The sequence below is a fragment of the Chiloscyllium plagiosum genome, unplaced genomic scaffold (genome assembly GCF_037043375.1).
Source record: "Chiloscyllium plagiosum isolate Xiang-an unplaced genomic scaffold, Cpla_swu_hap1 HiC_scaffold_24, whole genome shotgun sequence".
NCBI classification, from domain to species: domain Eukaryota; kingdom Metazoa; phylum Chordata; class Chondrichthyes; order Orectolobiformes; family Hemiscylliidae; genus Chiloscyllium; species Chiloscyllium plagiosum.
Genome location: NW_028270162.1, coordinates 45,613,896 through 45,632,195, shown reverse-complemented (window position 1 = coordinate 45,632,195; position 18,300 = coordinate 45,613,896). Strand labels below are relative to the sequence as shown.

General features: G+C 41.4%; 1 protein-coding gene across 3 annotated transcripts in view; it reads left to right on the top strand.

Annotated features, from left to right (window-relative positions):
* The window catches only part of kremen1 (kringle containing transmembrane protein 1), a 214,769-nt gene that overhangs the window by 89,327 nt on the left and 107,142 nt on the right, over positions 1-18,300 (top strand). For all 3 annotated transcript variants that reach the window (XM_088000118.1, XM_088000116.1, XM_043715909.2), the window contains exon 3: positions 9,781-9,872. In XM_088000118.1, the coding sequence (XP_087856244.1) occupies positions 9,781-9,872 (92 nt within the window). The remainder of the gene's footprint in view (positions 1-9,780; positions 9,873-18,300) is intronic.

Genomic DNA, 18,300 nt, shown 5'->3' with positions numbered 1-18,300 from the left:
TGCACGAAGTCATGGAGTAGCAAAGAGAGTCAGCCCTATCGTCACCATTCCCAACAGCACCATTTACACCTGAGCAGCCATCAGGCAGGGCTGGCTCCTGGACTACTCTTTCACTTGTCTGCTTTTTCAGTTTGGGCAATGGGTGGTGATGCCTTATGCCAGACATTTAGAATTGCTGCCATCCTCCTCTTTGTTCATTTAGGAGTCTTGGAAAGCTACGTAACAGAAAAAGGTCCTTCGTGTCATCGTGTCCGTGCCAGCCAAAAGCAATCATCCACGTTTTCTAATGCAAGATTTTAACATTCGGCCCATAGCCTTATATGCCTTGTGCACATCTAAATACTTTTTAAATGTTATGAGTGTTTCCACCTCTCCCATCCTTACAGGCAGTGAGCTCCAGATTTCGATCGCCCTCTGGATGAAAATGTTTTCCCTCACATCTCCTCTAACTGCTGTACCCCTAAGACTCTGGTCACTGATCCCTCCATCAAGGGAATAGATTTATTAATGTCCAACCTGCCTATGTCCCTCATAATTTTATACATCTCAACTATAATTAAAAAGTGATGAGCCTAATCCATTTAAATTATATATGCATCAAGTTCCTACTCATCTCATAATTTACAGTGCAGTGGTTTCAGAAAATTGGTTGCAAACAGCACACTTCCCTTGAGTCTTTCCAAACCTGGTTTTTTAATCAGGAAGCTCTCCACCTTGATGCTTCCCAACTAGCACAGCCCACCTCCAACCCTCGGCACTGACCTGAGGTCAGGAAGGTCCATTTTCAGCTCACCAGCGCCAGGCTCTAAGTTATCCATCCATTGGGAGCGCTCATTCTAAATGAGGCATGTGCTTATTATCAAGAGCAGGATGTTATCAAAAGAAGGTTCGAATTTTCAGAAAATAGATTTCTAATCTCCTGTCAATAAGTGTGAGTTTTTGGGAAATGGGAAGGCGTTTGAATCTCTCTTCTGGTCTCCAGTTATCTCTTCTCAGGTAGTGAAAGGGAAGTTTTATGAGTCTCTGACTGCAGTATCTTATTTTCTGTTGTGTGGATCTGTGCTCACTGATATCATTCCTTGAGTGGGCAGATGGGATCCTGCTCATTCTTGGTACAAGCACCAGGCTTGCTCCAGTTCAGAATTTTGTTTGCTATCATTCTGTAATGATGGAGACAACTGTCCAGTTATTGAAGATGGAAGATGGTCAAACATTAGGTGGGCAATTTGTCTCTCACTCATTGTGATCTCTTGAATCCATTCCTGATTATCTCTGTAAGTCATAGAAGAACTTCTTAAAACTCTTTTCTCTCCCAATGAAGCATCTCACTTCATTTATTAAAATATTTATACCAATCTCAGCAATCCAATTAAATCATCTCTCAATCTTTTATACTCAAGGAAATATTTGCCAGCTTTATACAATGTTCCCCTGTATATGAACCTTTTAAGTCTCTGTATCACACTGCTGAATCTACACTGAGACTCCTCCAATACTAATGTCCTCTTGGAGTCTGACCAAGACCCTATACAATTGAAACATAACTTTCCTCTCTTTAAATTCTAACCCCCTTGAGGTAAGGGCCAATCTTCCATTCACCTTTTTGATTGCTTTCTGGACCTCTTTTTTTAGTTTTTAGTGAGTTATGTAAATGTACACCCAATTCTCTTTAATTTTCTGAAGTTTCCAGTTTCTCCTTGAACTTAGAACTTACTCCAGTTTATGTTCCTTGTATTCAAAGAGGAAGATCTTGCTGTTCTCCAAATTGAACTTTTTTGTCCCTTTGAGCCTCTCGTTGCCAGCTACACTATTTTCCTTCCCAATGAAGTGTCAGCTTCAGGCTCCAAGACACAACTCACTTTTCTTCTATCCACACCTTTGATAAATGTGATGAAGAGCTGAGGCCATTGTACAAATCCGTTGAATGCCACTTCTCTCATTTGCCAATTTTCTTTAATTGCTTCATGAAACATGCACGTTGCTGATAAGGCCAGCATTTGTTGCCCATCCCTCATTGCCCTTGAACTTGCTGGACCACCACTGAGGACATTTAAGAGTCAATCACATTGCTTTGGACGCTAGACTGGGTGAGGATGGCAAATTTCCTTCCCTACAGGTCATTAGTGAAACACTTTAGGAGAATTAGTAATGGCTGTATGGTTACCAAACAGCTTTTTTTACAGTTTGGATTTTATTGAATTCAAATTTCACCATCTGCTTTGATGGGATCCAGATGCATGTTGTCACAGATTACCAGGCCAGTGACACAGGTTAGGAGTGTGAGGGAATACTCCCAACTTTCCTGGCTGAGTGCAGCTCCAATAAAGCACCCAAGACTTTGAAGCCTGCTTGGTTGGCACCACATCCACAAACAATCATTCCTGACTCAGTAGCAGCAGTGTATACAATCTGCATGATGCACTGCTGAAATTCAGCAAAGCACACTAGATAGCATCTTCAAAACCCATGACCTCTTCCATTGAAAAGGAAACAGATATATGAGAACACCACCACCTGAAAGTTCTCCTCCAAGCCTCTCACCATCCTAATTCTGAAATATCTCACAGTTCCTTCACTGTTGCTGAGTCAAAATCCTGAAACTCCCTCCCTATGGGTCTACATCGTGGACGGCACGGTGGCACAGTGGTTAGCACTGCTGCCTCACAGCGCCAGAGACCCGGGTTCGATTCCCGCCTCAGGCGACTGACTGTGTGGAGTTTGCACGTTCTCCCCGTGTCTGTGTAGGTTTCCTCCGGGTGCTCCGGTTTCCTCCCACAGTCCAAAGATGTGCAGGTCAGGTGAATTGGTTATGCTAAATTGCCCGTAGTGTTAGGTTAGGGGTATGGGTGGGTGGCGGGGCGGTGTGGACTTGTTGGGCCGAAGGGCCCTGTTTCCACACTGTAAGTAATCTAATCTAATCTAAATGAACTGCAGTCATACTTAAAGGCAGCTCACCAAATGCCTTCACTAGTAATGTGTAATATATGCACAATAAAATGGTGCAGCCAGCAAAGACCACATCCCCTGAATGAACATTATAAAAAAAGAAAAAGATGGGTATAAACTATTTGTCGATATGAAACAAACCTTGACCACAGATCATCATGGTGTAGCTTCCAACTTGTTAATTTGCCGCCCTTTTCTAGATCTGGTGTGCAGGAGGCAAACCTCTTGCTAGTCTGATGAGTCTAAAACAAAATATAGTTTACTGCATCGTAGCAGCTAGGCACAAATTACACTGGTATGTTAAACACTGTCAATGAGGTTATGAGGGAGACTTGGATATTTGGCCTTACTCCTTCAATGTTTAAAGTTGTTCTCCTGTCTGAGTCCATACAACATCATCATATTGGGTGGTGATTTGTGCACTCCTTTTTATATTGTGAAACTTAGCTATGTTCTATCTCAGCACAGTTTCCTCACATTGCCACTGACTTGCTGTGACACTCAACGCTGCATCAAATTTCATACAACCACGCACAACGTGACATGTTGCATTTAATTCTGCCCTTCAGCTGGAGTCATAGGTTGTGATTGGGAAGGGGTTCAACAACAAAAATCTCTCGCTCTCTCAGACAAGTAGTGAGCATCATTGCTAATACCAAAGGTAACAATAATAAGGATTCTTGTGGATCCAGGAACAGGGAGTTTTAATGAACCCAGGAGCAGAACTGGACATTTTGTGCTTTAGTGATATTACAACTTGAAGGGCTACCCATACAGAGAGTCAGCAGCTGCAGCAACTGAGCAGTCAAACAGCCTGCAGTCAAATTCTTGGAAAGACTAACAAGATGGTCACAGCTCGAAACAGTAAAACATTTTTACTGCAGACCAAGTAGTCACACCTGGCCAATACAGATTCCACAGGGAAACAGGTCTCTGAAGGAGCAGTCCGGTTTCACGGTTCAGCCTCGGAGGTCAATCGATGGGTCAAACCATCCTGCTGGATGAAGGGAAAACTTTAAGTCAATAGCGCTGAATAGGGTGAGAAGGCTGGAATTTTAAAAGGGATCCTTACAGCCCACAACAAGCATTGCCCCCATAGTGAATGGATGCCATCAAGAAGGAAAATCGAAGGCGATGTAAGTAATTTACACTGATATTGCAGCAATATTAACAGCATGGAGCCAGAATTAAGTTGATAAAAGGGAACAGGCAGAGCCCTAAATAGGTAAAACACGGACTGCAGATGCTGGAAACCAGAGTCTAGATTAGAGTGGTGCTGGAAAGGCACTGCAGGTCAGGCAGCATCCGAGGAGCAGGAAAATCAATGCTTCGGGCAAAAGTCCTTCATCAGGAATAGCCTATTCTTGATGAAGGGCTTTTGCCCGAAACATTGATTTTCCTGCTCCTCGGATGCTGCCTGACCTGCTGTGCTTTTCCAGCACCACTCTAATCCAGAGCCCTAAATAGACAAAGTCTAACAGAAGAAGATAGCAAAACAATTGAGGCTGCAATAATAGTGTAGGATCCATAATTTAAACTACAGATCATTCAGGAAGAATTTGTTAAGGCTGCAGGTGCCAGTTATTAAGCAAAAATGTTGGGCAAAGGGGGAGGCATTGCTAATTTGGCCACAAAAGGTGGGAAATCATCCATTTACCAGCAGAAAAGCCAGTAACCTTTCATTTGACTGCAGAAATCTGGGGAAACCCCGGTAAGTAGTACAGAGATGCAGCATTGCTGTATTGCAGAGTTTAAAAGCTTTTAAGAAAAGGAAAATAAAACAGCATTACTAGATCACAGAAATAGGAATCTACTGGTAAAGGAGAGTAAAGCAATATGAAGATACTACTGATTTAATATGCTTTAAAGTAAGAAGTACAGGAGGAAGAAATGGAAGGACAAATAACATTTCTTGGCAGATAAAATTTCAAAGGTGGGACACATAGAATTTGGGATTGGCCATCTTAAAGAAAACAGTTCTCAAGTGACAAAATTGGTTTCAATTGGTTCCAAGATAAGCAAATAACATTCATATGGACCTTCAGCCAATGATGTTTCAGGTCAGTAAAATATGAAAGGAGGTAGAGATAGTTTGGATGAAGTTATTCACATTTTTGATAAATAATCTGTGAGCAACCAAAACAAAATTAGGACAATCCATTGATAATTTCATGAATGATCTCAACAGACTTTTGGACAGCTGCAACTTTGAAATCAGAGTTCTGTTAAGGTACAGAATCGTAGTTGGAATTACTGATGAGACATTGTCAGCTTTATTATGATCCAAAGAAAATTTGATTTTGCAAAAAAGGTATTCAGATTGTGCTGGTAACAGAGAGAAGAACGTATCATAGATAAAACTGAAAGGAGAAGGACAACATTATCACCAGAGAGCAACAAAAACCACTCAGTTTATATGTTATGAAGGCCTTGATGACACATATCACAAGCTAACACAAAAAATAGGCCAAGCAGTAGGAATAACGAAGCCTCACAGGCAGAACCAGTCTCTTCACTATTAATAAAAGAATGCTGATATATAAAACTGTAAGTCAATTCCAGGAAATGTGCAGATATTGAATCATTCTGGGGCAGCAAAAAGTCAACTGATTATTTCTGTAAAGTTGTTAATGTAGCCACCAGCTTTAGAGAAGATACCCAACGACATTCCCAGAGGAAATTGGTAATCCAGTTAACTTGGGTTTGACAGATCTGGTTTATGTAAATGGACATTTCATTAATTTTAATCTTGATGTAAGGGCAAGTATATCACTGTCTTATCAGAATTACGTGGCTGAAGAAACAGATGTTTTAACTGACAGAGATGAAACTATGTGGTCCATGCGGAACAGCTCTTAAGGTTAAAAGTATGCTCCAAGCAACAGTGCAGTACAAAGGGTGTAAGGTAGTGGGGAATGTGTGCATATTTCGTAATCAAGGAACCTCATTCGTGAGCATACACACATGTCTTGACATCAGAATTCTTGACGTAGGCTTCAAATAGTTACAATGGACAGCCAACAGGCAAAGAGAGATCAAGATAGTTCTTGCACAGCCAGTCAAGGGCCACAAGTGAATATTTCATTTGTCTTCATTATGGAGTTCAAAAAGAAGACAGATTTCATTGAGATCACAGATATTAGCATAAGAGAATCTTTTTATCTTATCAACAGAATGAAAATCTGTTTCTAGTTAGGGCTGACAGAAATGTTTTCCATTTCTGTCATCACTGGGGGAAATGCAGGTAACAGAAACTAGCAAACTTTGTGAGAAGATACAGGCAAGGAAAATGGGAATAAGCAGTATAACTCACTTGAGCTCATTGATTAATCTTGTTTGGATACCAACACAGCATGACGAACAAAGTGCAGATTTAGATTTGCTGTCAGATGATGAAACAACAAAACTTCAAGAGGAATATTTGAATTTTTTTTATCTCCCAAAAAGCTATTATCAGTGCTAGTGATAGAGATAAATCAGCAGCCATCCTCAAATAGGCTGACTGAAGATATTAAATTCAGCAGAAAGACAACCACAGAGAGCACTTGAAGAACTTCAAAATCATCTACAAGTTGGAGTAAATAGTTGCCATACTTGAATGCAGATGTAACAACAGATTGAGAATAAGGATTTTCTTACACGGATTGAAGATGGTCTGCATATGAGTTTCTAGTCAACTAACTGATCCAACAGGGAACAATTCCAAGGGTCGGTCTGGACTTGTTGGGCCAAAGGGTCTGTTTCTATCCTGTAGGGAATCTAATCTAATCTGTGCAAGAAATTCAGAAGATTATGGGTCCTCTAGACAAGGTGATCAACTGACTATCTGATTCAGCAGAAATAACATGCTCAGTGAAGGACATCCAAAAGATGAAAGATTCCCCATTGTAGAAAACCTTAACAGATCATTCAGAGTCAAGTGCAGAAACCATGTCAACAAGCCTCAAGCTTAAGTCCCACCAAACTTATGAGTCTGAAGAGAATACATTCTGGAAGAATTGTGACATCACCATTGCATTTGCATTTATGAAGTCAGAGACTTGTAGAGAGATGGATTGGTGGCAAACTAATTGTGTAGATGAATGTAAAAATGTTAACTCCGGGGAAAAGACTTGTGGGAAATGTTATATAAGAGAATTGTTCTGAAATGGTTAATGTTAGCTCTATGCCAACCTGATGATGTCACAAGGGCTTAGATGGGGAAAGGCAGAACATGGACCTTGTGGAGAAAAGACATTTACACAGGCTGCCAATAACTTTAGGCACAATATTTCACTAATTAATGTAACTTGTACCTGATTGTTATCATGCAATTATCTACATCTGAGAAATTGCGGGTTTGAGTTATAAGGAGAGGCTGGATAGGCTGAGACTTCATTCACTAGGGGGCTAGGAATTTGAGAGGTTTATCAGATAATAAAGGGTATAAATAAGGTGAATGGTAGATGTCTTTTCCTTAGGATGGGGGATTTCAAGACATGAGGGGCATGTTTATAAGGTGAGAGGAGAAAGATTTTAAAAAGAATTGAGAGGCAATTTTTTTTTTACACAGAGTTGTTCGTGCGTGAAATGAACTTCCAGAGGCAGTGGTGGATGTGGCTACAGTTACAACAATTAAAAGACATTTAGATAAGCACATGAATAACAAAGATTTGGAGGGATATGGGCCAAGTGCAGCCAGGTGGGACTAGTTTACTTTGGGATTATGGTCGACATGAACTAGTTGGACTGAAGGGTCTGTTTCTGTGCTGTTTGACTCTATGACTCTGTCTTGCTTCACACAGGAGTCACTCCTCATTAATACTGTCTAGTGATTTTCTCCACACTGTGAACCACGTAGATCCAGTCAAAAAAAGAGGAAGGCGATAGAAAACAGATCCAACTACAAGCTGGCATGAGTCGGCATTGCAGCAACATATAACAGAACCCAGGTAGAGTTCTCAATGATTATAACAGCTGGAGAGAGGATCCAGAGTCTATCAGTACCATCTAAAGCAGAATGATCATAACCAACCATTAAAAGTGGCTAGTACTGGGGCAGATCATGGAGGCTGGCCACCCTTCAGATGTGTTACTCAGGTTCCCATTGACATGTGTAACATCTGTGTGTCATATGTGTAAATGTGGGAGCATATTGTGAACTCCCTTTCTGTACGTGCCATTCAGCTCAAAGGATCACTAGTGGTTCGTGTGTGGAATGAACTTCCAGAGGAAGTGGTGGATGTGGGTACAGTTACAACATTTAAGAGGCATTTAGATGAGTAGATGAAGAAGAAATGTTTGGAGTGAAGCACAGGCAGATGGGAGTAGTTCAGTTTGGGATTATGGTCAGTATTGACCAGTAGGACCGAAGGATCTGTTTCTGGGCTATAATGACTCTCAAATTCAACAATCACTGAGGAAATGTCTTCCTGCACCATTTGTTCTGCACCTGAAGATTTGGAGACATTGTCAGACTGGACTGATGTGCTCTTTCACTGAGCCACTATTCCCTGCATGAGGCAGAAACTTGTTCCACCAAGTGGAACAGTTCCAGAGTATTTTATTTAAAATAAAGACATCCTGTCCACTGCCAAAGAAAACATTATTCTAATTTTAAAAATGTGGTGGGTTTAAAATATGCTTTATTTCAGGGACCATTAGACAGTCATTTAATCTAATTACTCCAAAAGATATTTTGGACCCAACTCACAGGAGCTGTCAGTAGCTGTGTTAATTAGTGCTTTATTCCTGGCACCATCATCTTTCCTGTTAACTGTGTTCACTCTGTCTCAATGCTTCTTGTGCCTTCACCAAGCAGGATTCTGACACTTTTATTTCAAATGCTGCTTTTCTGAGAACTTTCTTTACTGCAACATTTTTTTCGTCTTCTGACTCCTGTTATCTCTGTGCCCTTTTCTGACACTCCCTTTGCTATTTGTTTAAAGCAACAGTGTTTTTTTTTTGCTTTACTGAGCTGGGAATACTGTACACCTCCCATTCCCACATTGTTGTTTGTGACTATAATTGGCACAATACTAGATTTGAGACTCCCAGCACTGACAGGCCCTTTCTCAGCAACAATATATTATCAGGGCACAAAAGAGAATTTTGTTCAGGTAAGGGAACAAATGACTAGGCACCCACACCCTGGCACTGATCACTGCCTTCAGGAAAAGAGGTGAAGAAAATGGGGCACACTTTTGGCATGCTATTTCAAACTCAGCAGTGGCCAGGGGTATCAGTTTGGCACTGAGACAGAAAATGTTTAATCAAGCAGCAACTTCCAGGATTTGTCCCTGTTTAATTACTGAACACTTAACACAAATGCGAAAGAAACTGTTCATCAAAGGGATCCTCTTTAAATGTAACCTTCAAGAAGTAATCTCAAAGGGCTTTGATGCACCAACTTATCTGTGCTCTTTGAGAACAATTTGTGCTTATCTTTCCCTTGCACCAGGTTCATGTTGACAGGCAATATTTGCAGCCTGTGATACAGAAGGTGTCTCATAGCTTCATCAGGCTCTACACTGTCAGTGACGTCTCCATATTCATTGCTGGCTATCTTTTGATGTTTCAGCTTTTTAGCTGCAGGGTCACTCATGAGGCATTCTTCTGCCTCTTATTTCTCCAGAAACACAGGTACACACCCCAATAAAGGGTCAGCGTGGACTCGATGGGCCGATTGGCTTGCTGTATGGATTCTACGATTCTAATAACAGAATAATGACTCGTTAAAACTGTCAGGTGGTCCTCAAAACAGTTCTGTATAAGGAATCCACAATCTCGATAATGACAGTAAAATAAAGTGATTGACCATGAAGTAGCCTAATGGATAGTCTCTTGCCTCTCCAGGAATCCAGACAATGATGTGAGACCATGGTGTTACGTTGCTGAGTATGAAGATGGAGTGTATTGGAAATACTGCGACATACCAACATGTCACAGTGAGTAGGAGACACATTTAATGGGCACTCATTGGGTCACCTCTCCATCCTTGTGTGTAGAAATGTGCGTTAGTAGTGTAGCTACTCATGTGCAAGGGCAGTTTAGGAGTAATTCTGTGATTTTATAATTGAGCAGAGAGACCACCCAGACAAAGAATATGGATATAGAATTAGGGTTACAATGTTGTAGCTTTATCTCTCACCCTTGCAGCTATGAGTGAAGTATCTTGTGTTGTTGCATTAACAAGTTACTTTGAGCTACATTTTGAAATGTTTATCATTTATTTAGAGGCAAAGCCTGCATTGTTAGTTGCCCTGGAGAAGTTGGTGGGAACTGGAACAGTCCACGTGGTGAAGGTGCTCCCATAAAATTGGACAACAAGTTCCAGAACTTGGGCTCAGCAACAGTGAAGGAATGGAAGTATATTTCCATGTCAGGATCATGTGTGACTTGGAAGATAGCTTGGAAATTCTGGTGTCCTGATGTGCCAACTGCCCTTATTCTTTGAAATGCTAGTTTGGCATGTGCAGTTGAATATGTCTTGGTGAATAAGTGCAGAGATTTCGCTTTGCAATTCCTCTAATGGCCCACACGGTCCGAGAATTGGCCAGAGTGGAAATGACAGTGCAGATCATCTCAGTATCAGGTTCAATTCCAGTTTATGTTACAATTCCAATCCTCAGTTGAGGGAGAAATTGGGAGAGTGACTACTAGTTGAGGTCCCAGTGATTCAGGCAGGAAATCTTTCCTAGTTAGCAAATGTGAGGGACCTCAGTTGAGGACAAAATACAGCTTGGTTTTGGCACTTCTGAAGCTAAGCCATCTGCTGACACTCATTGAAAATGGCCATCTGGGTAAGGCACTTATATGCTTCATGATAAATTCCAAGATCCTATATCCCTAGTATGGCCAGAACCACAGAGCGTGATAATTAATTAAGACCGCAGTCACATAGCCTCACATCTGGCCAGTGGAATGCACCAGTTTGAGTTAATGCTTTTCGTATAGAAGGGAGGAAAGCAGGAAGCTTATTCCACACCATTGACCTCTAAGTTCAAAGTTTAATCTTATTGTGTCAAAGCAGGATTATGACACATTTGCAGCCAATCGGGTTAGATAAATCGTAGTCCTCTGCTCAACCAACTTCTCCAGCCGATGAGCTTCTCGTTACAAATCTTCACATAATTCTGCAGTGCAGTATCTTACATTTGGTTTTTCCTCAACTTGGACATAATCCAACTTCTTCTAACAATGTTTTCCTTGAGCCATGTCGCAATCCAGTGCTCAGACCAACAGAAACATCCGAGGATCTAAATCCCTGCTGACATGACTACAACACTAAGGTGTAGAAAGAAAACTTCCTAGGCTAACTGCTGAAGTTCAGATTGCAATTTGGTGGGCTGACTCCAGTTGGGTTTATACTCAGTTTCCCAAAGGGTGGGATCTCACTGAATATTATTCACAGGGATCAAAGGCAGAGTCTTTCCCCAGAAGGCAGGGAGGAAAACTGAGAGCAAAAAAAACTAGGGTTCACACACATACCTCCCAGCAGCTGCATTACAAAAAAGTAGCTTGTGGAGATCAAAAATAACTAATTAGTGGTGTCACGAACAAAGGGAAATGTTACCATAACATTGCACCACAGAATCAATAGAAAGGGTTTTGCTTTCTTTTTTGCAGGTATTGGAAATTGAACTGTTCAACAACATTGTAAATATGAAAATTGAATATGAAATTGTTGACAATATTCATAAAGCTACTGTCTGGTTCTTTTAAAAGAAGCAAATTTCCAGAGCCACCCCACACATTAGCAGAGGGGATACGTACCTTTGTGTTTGTCTGCTCTGTGCAGCTAATATATGATGATATTTTCACTGACAAGTTCATAATTCAGACACAATCACTATGACTGCATAGCTGCTTCGAGTATACAAACTGGTTTGCCTGTGCAGTCGGATTCTTTCAGCTCTTCGAGAGACCAAATCTCAGGAAAACTCTGCTGTGCAGTCCCATAGCATCTAGCAATAAAGTCAATGGATGGAAACATCGTGAGTTATGGGCAACTGTGAATGGCCCTTCCCTGCTGGAGCACATCCAGGATCCATTAAAATAGGTTAAGAATCAATTTGCTTTTGAAGGATTATTCAGATAACATTGTATAAGATAAAGTGACCTTTAATTCATGAATACAGCGTTGTTCTACTTCAAATGTATTATTTTGTTATTCAACTGTGCTCTGTATCTCATTTATTTCAGAGTGATTTTTTTTGGCATAGGGCTCATGGGTAATTGGTTCAATCTTTGCAACTACCATTTTTTGATGCATGTTATTGTAAAAGTATGTATATATTTTAATTCTATGCCCCAAATTCAAATGTCGAAAAAGTGGTCCACAAGCAGCTAACTTTTTCATTTAACAGAAGATATTAAATTGTATTGCTGTGTTTCCACCTGGTTTCTTAGGGTATAATTAAACTGCTAAGTGGTAGATTGGAGGGTTGGTGTGTTGAGCTAATAACAAACTTAATCATGAACAGGATTCCAATGCTTAACAACCTCCTGATTGCAACTGGCACTCCCTCAGCCCCAACCTATAATGTGTTTTCCTTTCTAGTTGTCAGTTCTTTCAAGTTTTTTTAATTTGTCCATGGGACGTGGGCGTTGCTGGTTAGGTCAGCATTTATTACCCTTCGCTAATAGCCTTGAGAAAGAGATATTGAGCTGCCTTCTTGAACCACTGCTGTCCATGTGCTTGGCAATGTGTGAGACTGCAATTGAGAAGCCTACTCCTGGCCTTTGCCACTTGGTAACTGGATTAATGGTAATATCCCTGCCTTTGAATCAGAAGGTGTGAAGTTTAAACTCCATGCCGGGAATTGGGGAATCAACACGGAATACTGCCTTCATACCTGGTGGGCACCTAGCATCCAGTTTGTTTGCGTAATTACACCATCACACTACATCTCCTCGCTCCCCACCCCTCTCCTATATAACCTCCCTGTTATAGAGATAATTGCAGTCTGTCAGTTTGTTAAACAGTCTGCAAATCCTTCCACTCTCTCATTCAGTGAATAATATAAAGACACAAAAGAAAAGTTAAAGGAGGGTACATTGTTACTTGCCCTCCATTCCCAGTGGCCTGCTTCTCCCGATTGATATGAAGTTACTTCTTATTAATTCCTGGCAGTGACTGCTCACCACTTTGCCTATTTTTTCTTTGAAAGAAAGATGTCCTGCATATGTGCGAATTGTGATTGCTATGCATTAGATCCCAAGGGTTGTGGTTTAGTCTTTGATCATGCTTCCTAACGTCATAGCTCGAGGGGTTTGAGTTCAGAATACAAGATGACACGCAACACCCCTCAAAAAAGCAAGTCGTTAATCTCATTGCTTTTGGGGAGTTGTCGCAATCTATAGAATGAGTTCCACATTTGATTTTGTAGCAACATTCACTCAATCACAAAAGTGATTGATTGTATGTAGAGCACCTTGAGAATCTTCTGATAGAGTGATGATGCTCAATCTTTAAAACTTTCTGGTGTTGTGTGATTTTTAACTTGGTATTCTGCTGCTTCACAGCACCAGAGACCCGGGTTCAATTCCCGCCTCAGGCAACTGTCTGTGTCGAGTTTGCACATTCTCCCTGTGTCGGCGTGGGTTTCCTCCGGGTGCTCCGGTTTCCTCCCACAGTCCAAAAATGTGCAGGTTAGGTGAATTAGCCATGCTAAATTGCCCGTAGTGTTAGGTGAAGGGGTAAATGTAGGAGAAAGGGTGTGGGTGGGTTGCTCTTCGGACGGTTGATGTGGACTTGTTGGGCCGAAGGGCCTGTTTCCACACTGTAAGTAGTCTAATCTAATCTTCTACACTTTTTGTACCTTGCTTGTACTCCCAGTTCATGTTTTCTGGTTTTTGTTTTACTTTAGGATGACATGATTGCTTTAAGTTGAATCAAAGCACTCATGAACGGAAACTGACTAGTGTACTACTGAGACATCAGATTTTGTCCAACGTATTTTCATTAATTAGTATGTTTTAGAACACTAAGTTAAAAATCACACCACACCAGGTTATAGTTCAACAGGTTTATTTGGAAATCCTGTTGGACTATAACCTGGTGTTGTGTGATTTTTTTTTTAACTTTGTCCACCCCAGTCCAACACTGACACCTCAACATCATGATTAGAATACCCATTAATATAAACTCTCCTTTGGCCAATAACAGGGGAAACAATAGAAGTGGACGGATTCCTCCTGCAAAATATTGACTGCTCTTATTTATATTTGAACATTATACCTTCTGAAAAATCCAAATATCCACAGCACATGTGGGAAGTGCCTGGCCACTGACAGCATTATCATGAGAACATGTTTTGCTTTGAGGTGGAGAAGAAGATATTTGCATTGAAGCCCATGAATTGCCCAGATCATTAGTGTGTGTTGAGCTTGAGCTTCTATTCAAGTATTTGAAATTTGTATGCTTTCTGTGGCTCCCTTGAAGCCACTTCAAAATTCTGAGGTACAATCCTTGGTGTAATGTCATTTATTAAACCTGCTACCATAATGGCGGTAGATGGTGTTCATTGTTTTTGGCTATTAGAGTAAGAATAAACGTGTGTTGTTCCAGGTGGCAGCCAGTGACTAATGGATTGCTGCAGGGATCAGTGTTGGACCCCAACTATTCACAATATGTACGAATGATTTAGGTGAGGGAACTAAATGTAAAATCTCCAGGTATGCACACATCACAAAGCTGGGTGGGAAGGTGAGCTGTGTGGAGGATGCAGAGATGTTTTAATGTCATTTGGACAAGTTGAGTGAGTAGGCAAATGCATGGCATGCAAAGTATAATATGGATAAATGTGAGGTTATCTACTTCGATAGCACACACGGGAAAGCAGATTATTATCTGTCCATAAAGAGCAGGGATGACTGGCTGTAATTGTACAGGGCCTTGGTGAGACCACACCTGGAGTTTTGGGTGTAGGTTTGGTCTCCTTATCTTAGAATGGATAGTCTGGCTATGGAGGGAGTGCAATGAGGATTTATGAGACTGATTCCACAGATGGCAGGACTGACATATGAGCAGAGACAGATTGGTTAGGATGTTTTCAAGAAGTACTTAGATATATTTCTTAAGACTGAAGGGGTCAAAGGGTATGGGGAGACAGTAGGAACAGGATACTGAGTTGATTGATCTGCCAGGATCATATTGAATAGGGGAGCAGACTCAAAGAGCTAAATGGCCTCCTCCTGCTACTGTTTTCTAAGTTCGGTGTCAAATCCTGGCTCATACTCGGGTAAGAGTGGGTAGGTCTTTTGTGTATAATTTCCCCATTGCCTCTGCCCATAATCTAATTTATGAGGAACTCACTTTCCCATTGCATGTTTAGCAAATGGCTTGGTTTAAGTGACTTATGGCCCATTTTCAAAACTGCTTCTCGGCAATTGAAGCATTGGCCGATTATTTTTCCTGAATTTTGAAGTAGGCATGCATAGGAACAAGAGTACGCCAATTAGTTCTTCAAATCTGCTCTCCATTCAATAAAATGATAGCTCAGCAATGTATTCCTTGATACCATTGCTCAAACAAGAACAAAGAACAAAGAAATTTACAGCACAGGAACAGGCCCTTCGGCCCTCCAAGCCTGCACTGATCCAGATCTTCTATCTAAACCTGTCACCTATTTTTCATGGTTCTGTATCCCTCTGCTCCTTGCCCATTCCTGTATCTGTCTAGATACATCTTAAATGACTGTGTCATGCCCTCCTCTATTACCTCCACTAGCAATGCGTTCCAGGTACCCACCACCCTCTGTGTAAAGAACTTTCCACATATATCTTCCTTAAATCTTTCCCCTCTCACCTTGAACTTGTGACACCTAGTAATCGAGTCCCCCACTCTGGGAAAAAGCTTCTTGCTATCCACTCTGTCTATACCTCACATGATTTTGTAGACCTCATTCAGATCCCCCCTCAAACTCCATCTTTCTAATGAAAATAATTCTAATCTACTCAACTTCTCTTTATAGCTAGTGTCCTCTATACCAGGCAACATCCTGGTGAACCTTCTGTGCACCTTATCCAAAGCATCCACATCCTTTTGGTAATGTGGTGACCAGAACTGTACGCAGTATTCCAAATGTGGCTGAACCAAAGTCCTATACAATTGTAACATGTCCTGCCAACTCTTACACTCCATATCCTGTCTGATGAAGGAAAGCATGCCGTATGCCTTCTTGACCACCCTACCGAACTGCATTGCCACCTTCAGGGTATTATGGACCTGAACACCCAGATCTCTCTGTACATCAATTTTCCCCAGGGCTTTTCCATTTACTGTGTTGTTCGCTCGAGAATTGAATCTTCCAAAATGCATCACCTCACATTTGCCCAGATTGAACTCCATCTGTCATTTCTCCGTCCAACTCACCAATCTATCTATATTCTGCTGCATTCTCTGACAGACTCCTTCACTACCTGCTACTCCACCAATCTTAGTGTCATCTGCAAACTTGCTAATCAGACTGCCTATACCTTTCTCCAGATCATTTATGTATATCACAAACAACAGTGGTCACAGCACAGATCCCTGTGGAACACCACTGGTCACAGTTCTCCATTTTGAACATTTTCAACAACAAAACAAAATCTGTGGCCAGATTTATGCAGAGTTATGGAACCTTCATGGAGACTTTAAATAGTGGATGGACCCTGGATCTGGAAAAACGGACCCCTATTTCAGACATATCCCATTTTCATCTGCAGGGCAAAGGAAGTGGACCATAAAGGGCCAGTTGAATTCAGTGCTGCATTCAAACAGACCCTACATTTACTGCAGCAATGAGGGAGCTGTTCGTTTTTCAGACTGATTAGGAATGGTCTTGAAGAATGTAGGATGTCCATACCACTATAAAGCTGTGAAATTATTTTAATCTTCAACCATTTCAAGATATTCAAAAAGCCTTTCCAGTTAGTGAGAAACAAGAAAGGAAACTCAATCTGTGAAGTTGTGTAAATTTGCATCCCTTGCTAAAAAAAGGAAATAGCCTGCATGTGTCAGTGAGACGTAAATAAAGTCTGCTGCAGCAGTTGCAACAGCTATTAATTGACATTAACTCAAGAGTTCTTATTATGTCATTGCTAGTGCATTGCTGCTGTCTGCGTAGCTGCTTTTCACAACCGTTCTTTATCTCAGTAGAGACTCCAAAGTTCATCGTTTGATTGATAGCTCAATAAGTTATTAAATGATGTTGGTTTATGAATACAAATGTTTGTTTCTATGCAGGTTGAAATACTTGAGGGAATTTAAATGTTGCAAATGGCTTTTATGAATAAGAACTTTATTTTACACCCTGAAGGATGTAACAGCTATTTAGAATTTCATTCCATCTCGGTATGGCTCCTGAGGTTTGGCAATAGTGGATACTGGGTGAGTTGACAGATAGAGTATAAGGGAAAAGAGTGGTATGATATTAATTGACATTAAGGTGGCAAAAGCATTATCCGGTGTTTTAGGGTTTGAGCAGGAATTAAGTTGGTCTGGAGCAACAAGGGGCTACAACGGTTGAGGCGTGCTATGGTTGCCATGTTTTGTGTGGTGATTTGGATGGAGTGAGTGTGAAAGAGTGTGAGTGGTAAGGGCTAAAGGCCTTAACATTTCATAAAATAGCTGGAGCGAAGTGTCAGTGAGGTGAGGTGGGCCTTTCACACCGCCTGCCTCTGTTCACAGCATCTCTAATCAATGTTCCTTATTTCTGATCCGAGTCGGAGGGTGGCAGACCCAATTGCATCCCATATCCGCCATGCCCTCCCCCACGGGAAAGAAGATGTGCCATTCGGTTGTGATTTTCCCTAAGCAGGGGAGCAGTAAGTTGCAAGATTTCCTGATTCACTCTGCCTGACTCAGGAGCGAGAATCTGGGCCTATCTCAAACCTCCAGTCTTTACCACCACTATAGCCTTTTGGAAGGGCGAAAGTTCCAGATTTTGCTCCTGATTAGCCTAACTCTAATTTTAGGATTATGTCCCCTTGTTTCTGATTTTGTAAGAAATAAGAGTTTCTTTGTATCTAGCCTCCAAATCTTTTTCAAAATTTGGATGCCGCTGTGGGCGGCACGGTGGCACAGTGGTTAGCACTGCTGCCTCACAGCGCCAGAGACCCGGGTTCAATTCCCGCCTCAGGCGACTGACTGTGTGGAGTTTGCACGTTCTCCCCATGTCTGCGTGGGTTTCCTCCGGGTGCTCCGGTTTCCTCCCACAGTCCAAAGATGTGCAGGGTCAGGTGAATTGGCCATACTAAATTGCCCATAGTGTTATGTAAGGGGTAAATGTAGGGGTATGGGTGGGTTTCGCTTCGGCGGGTCGGTGTGGACTTGTTGGGCCGAAGGGCCTGTTTCCACACTGTAATCTAATCTAATCTAATCTAATC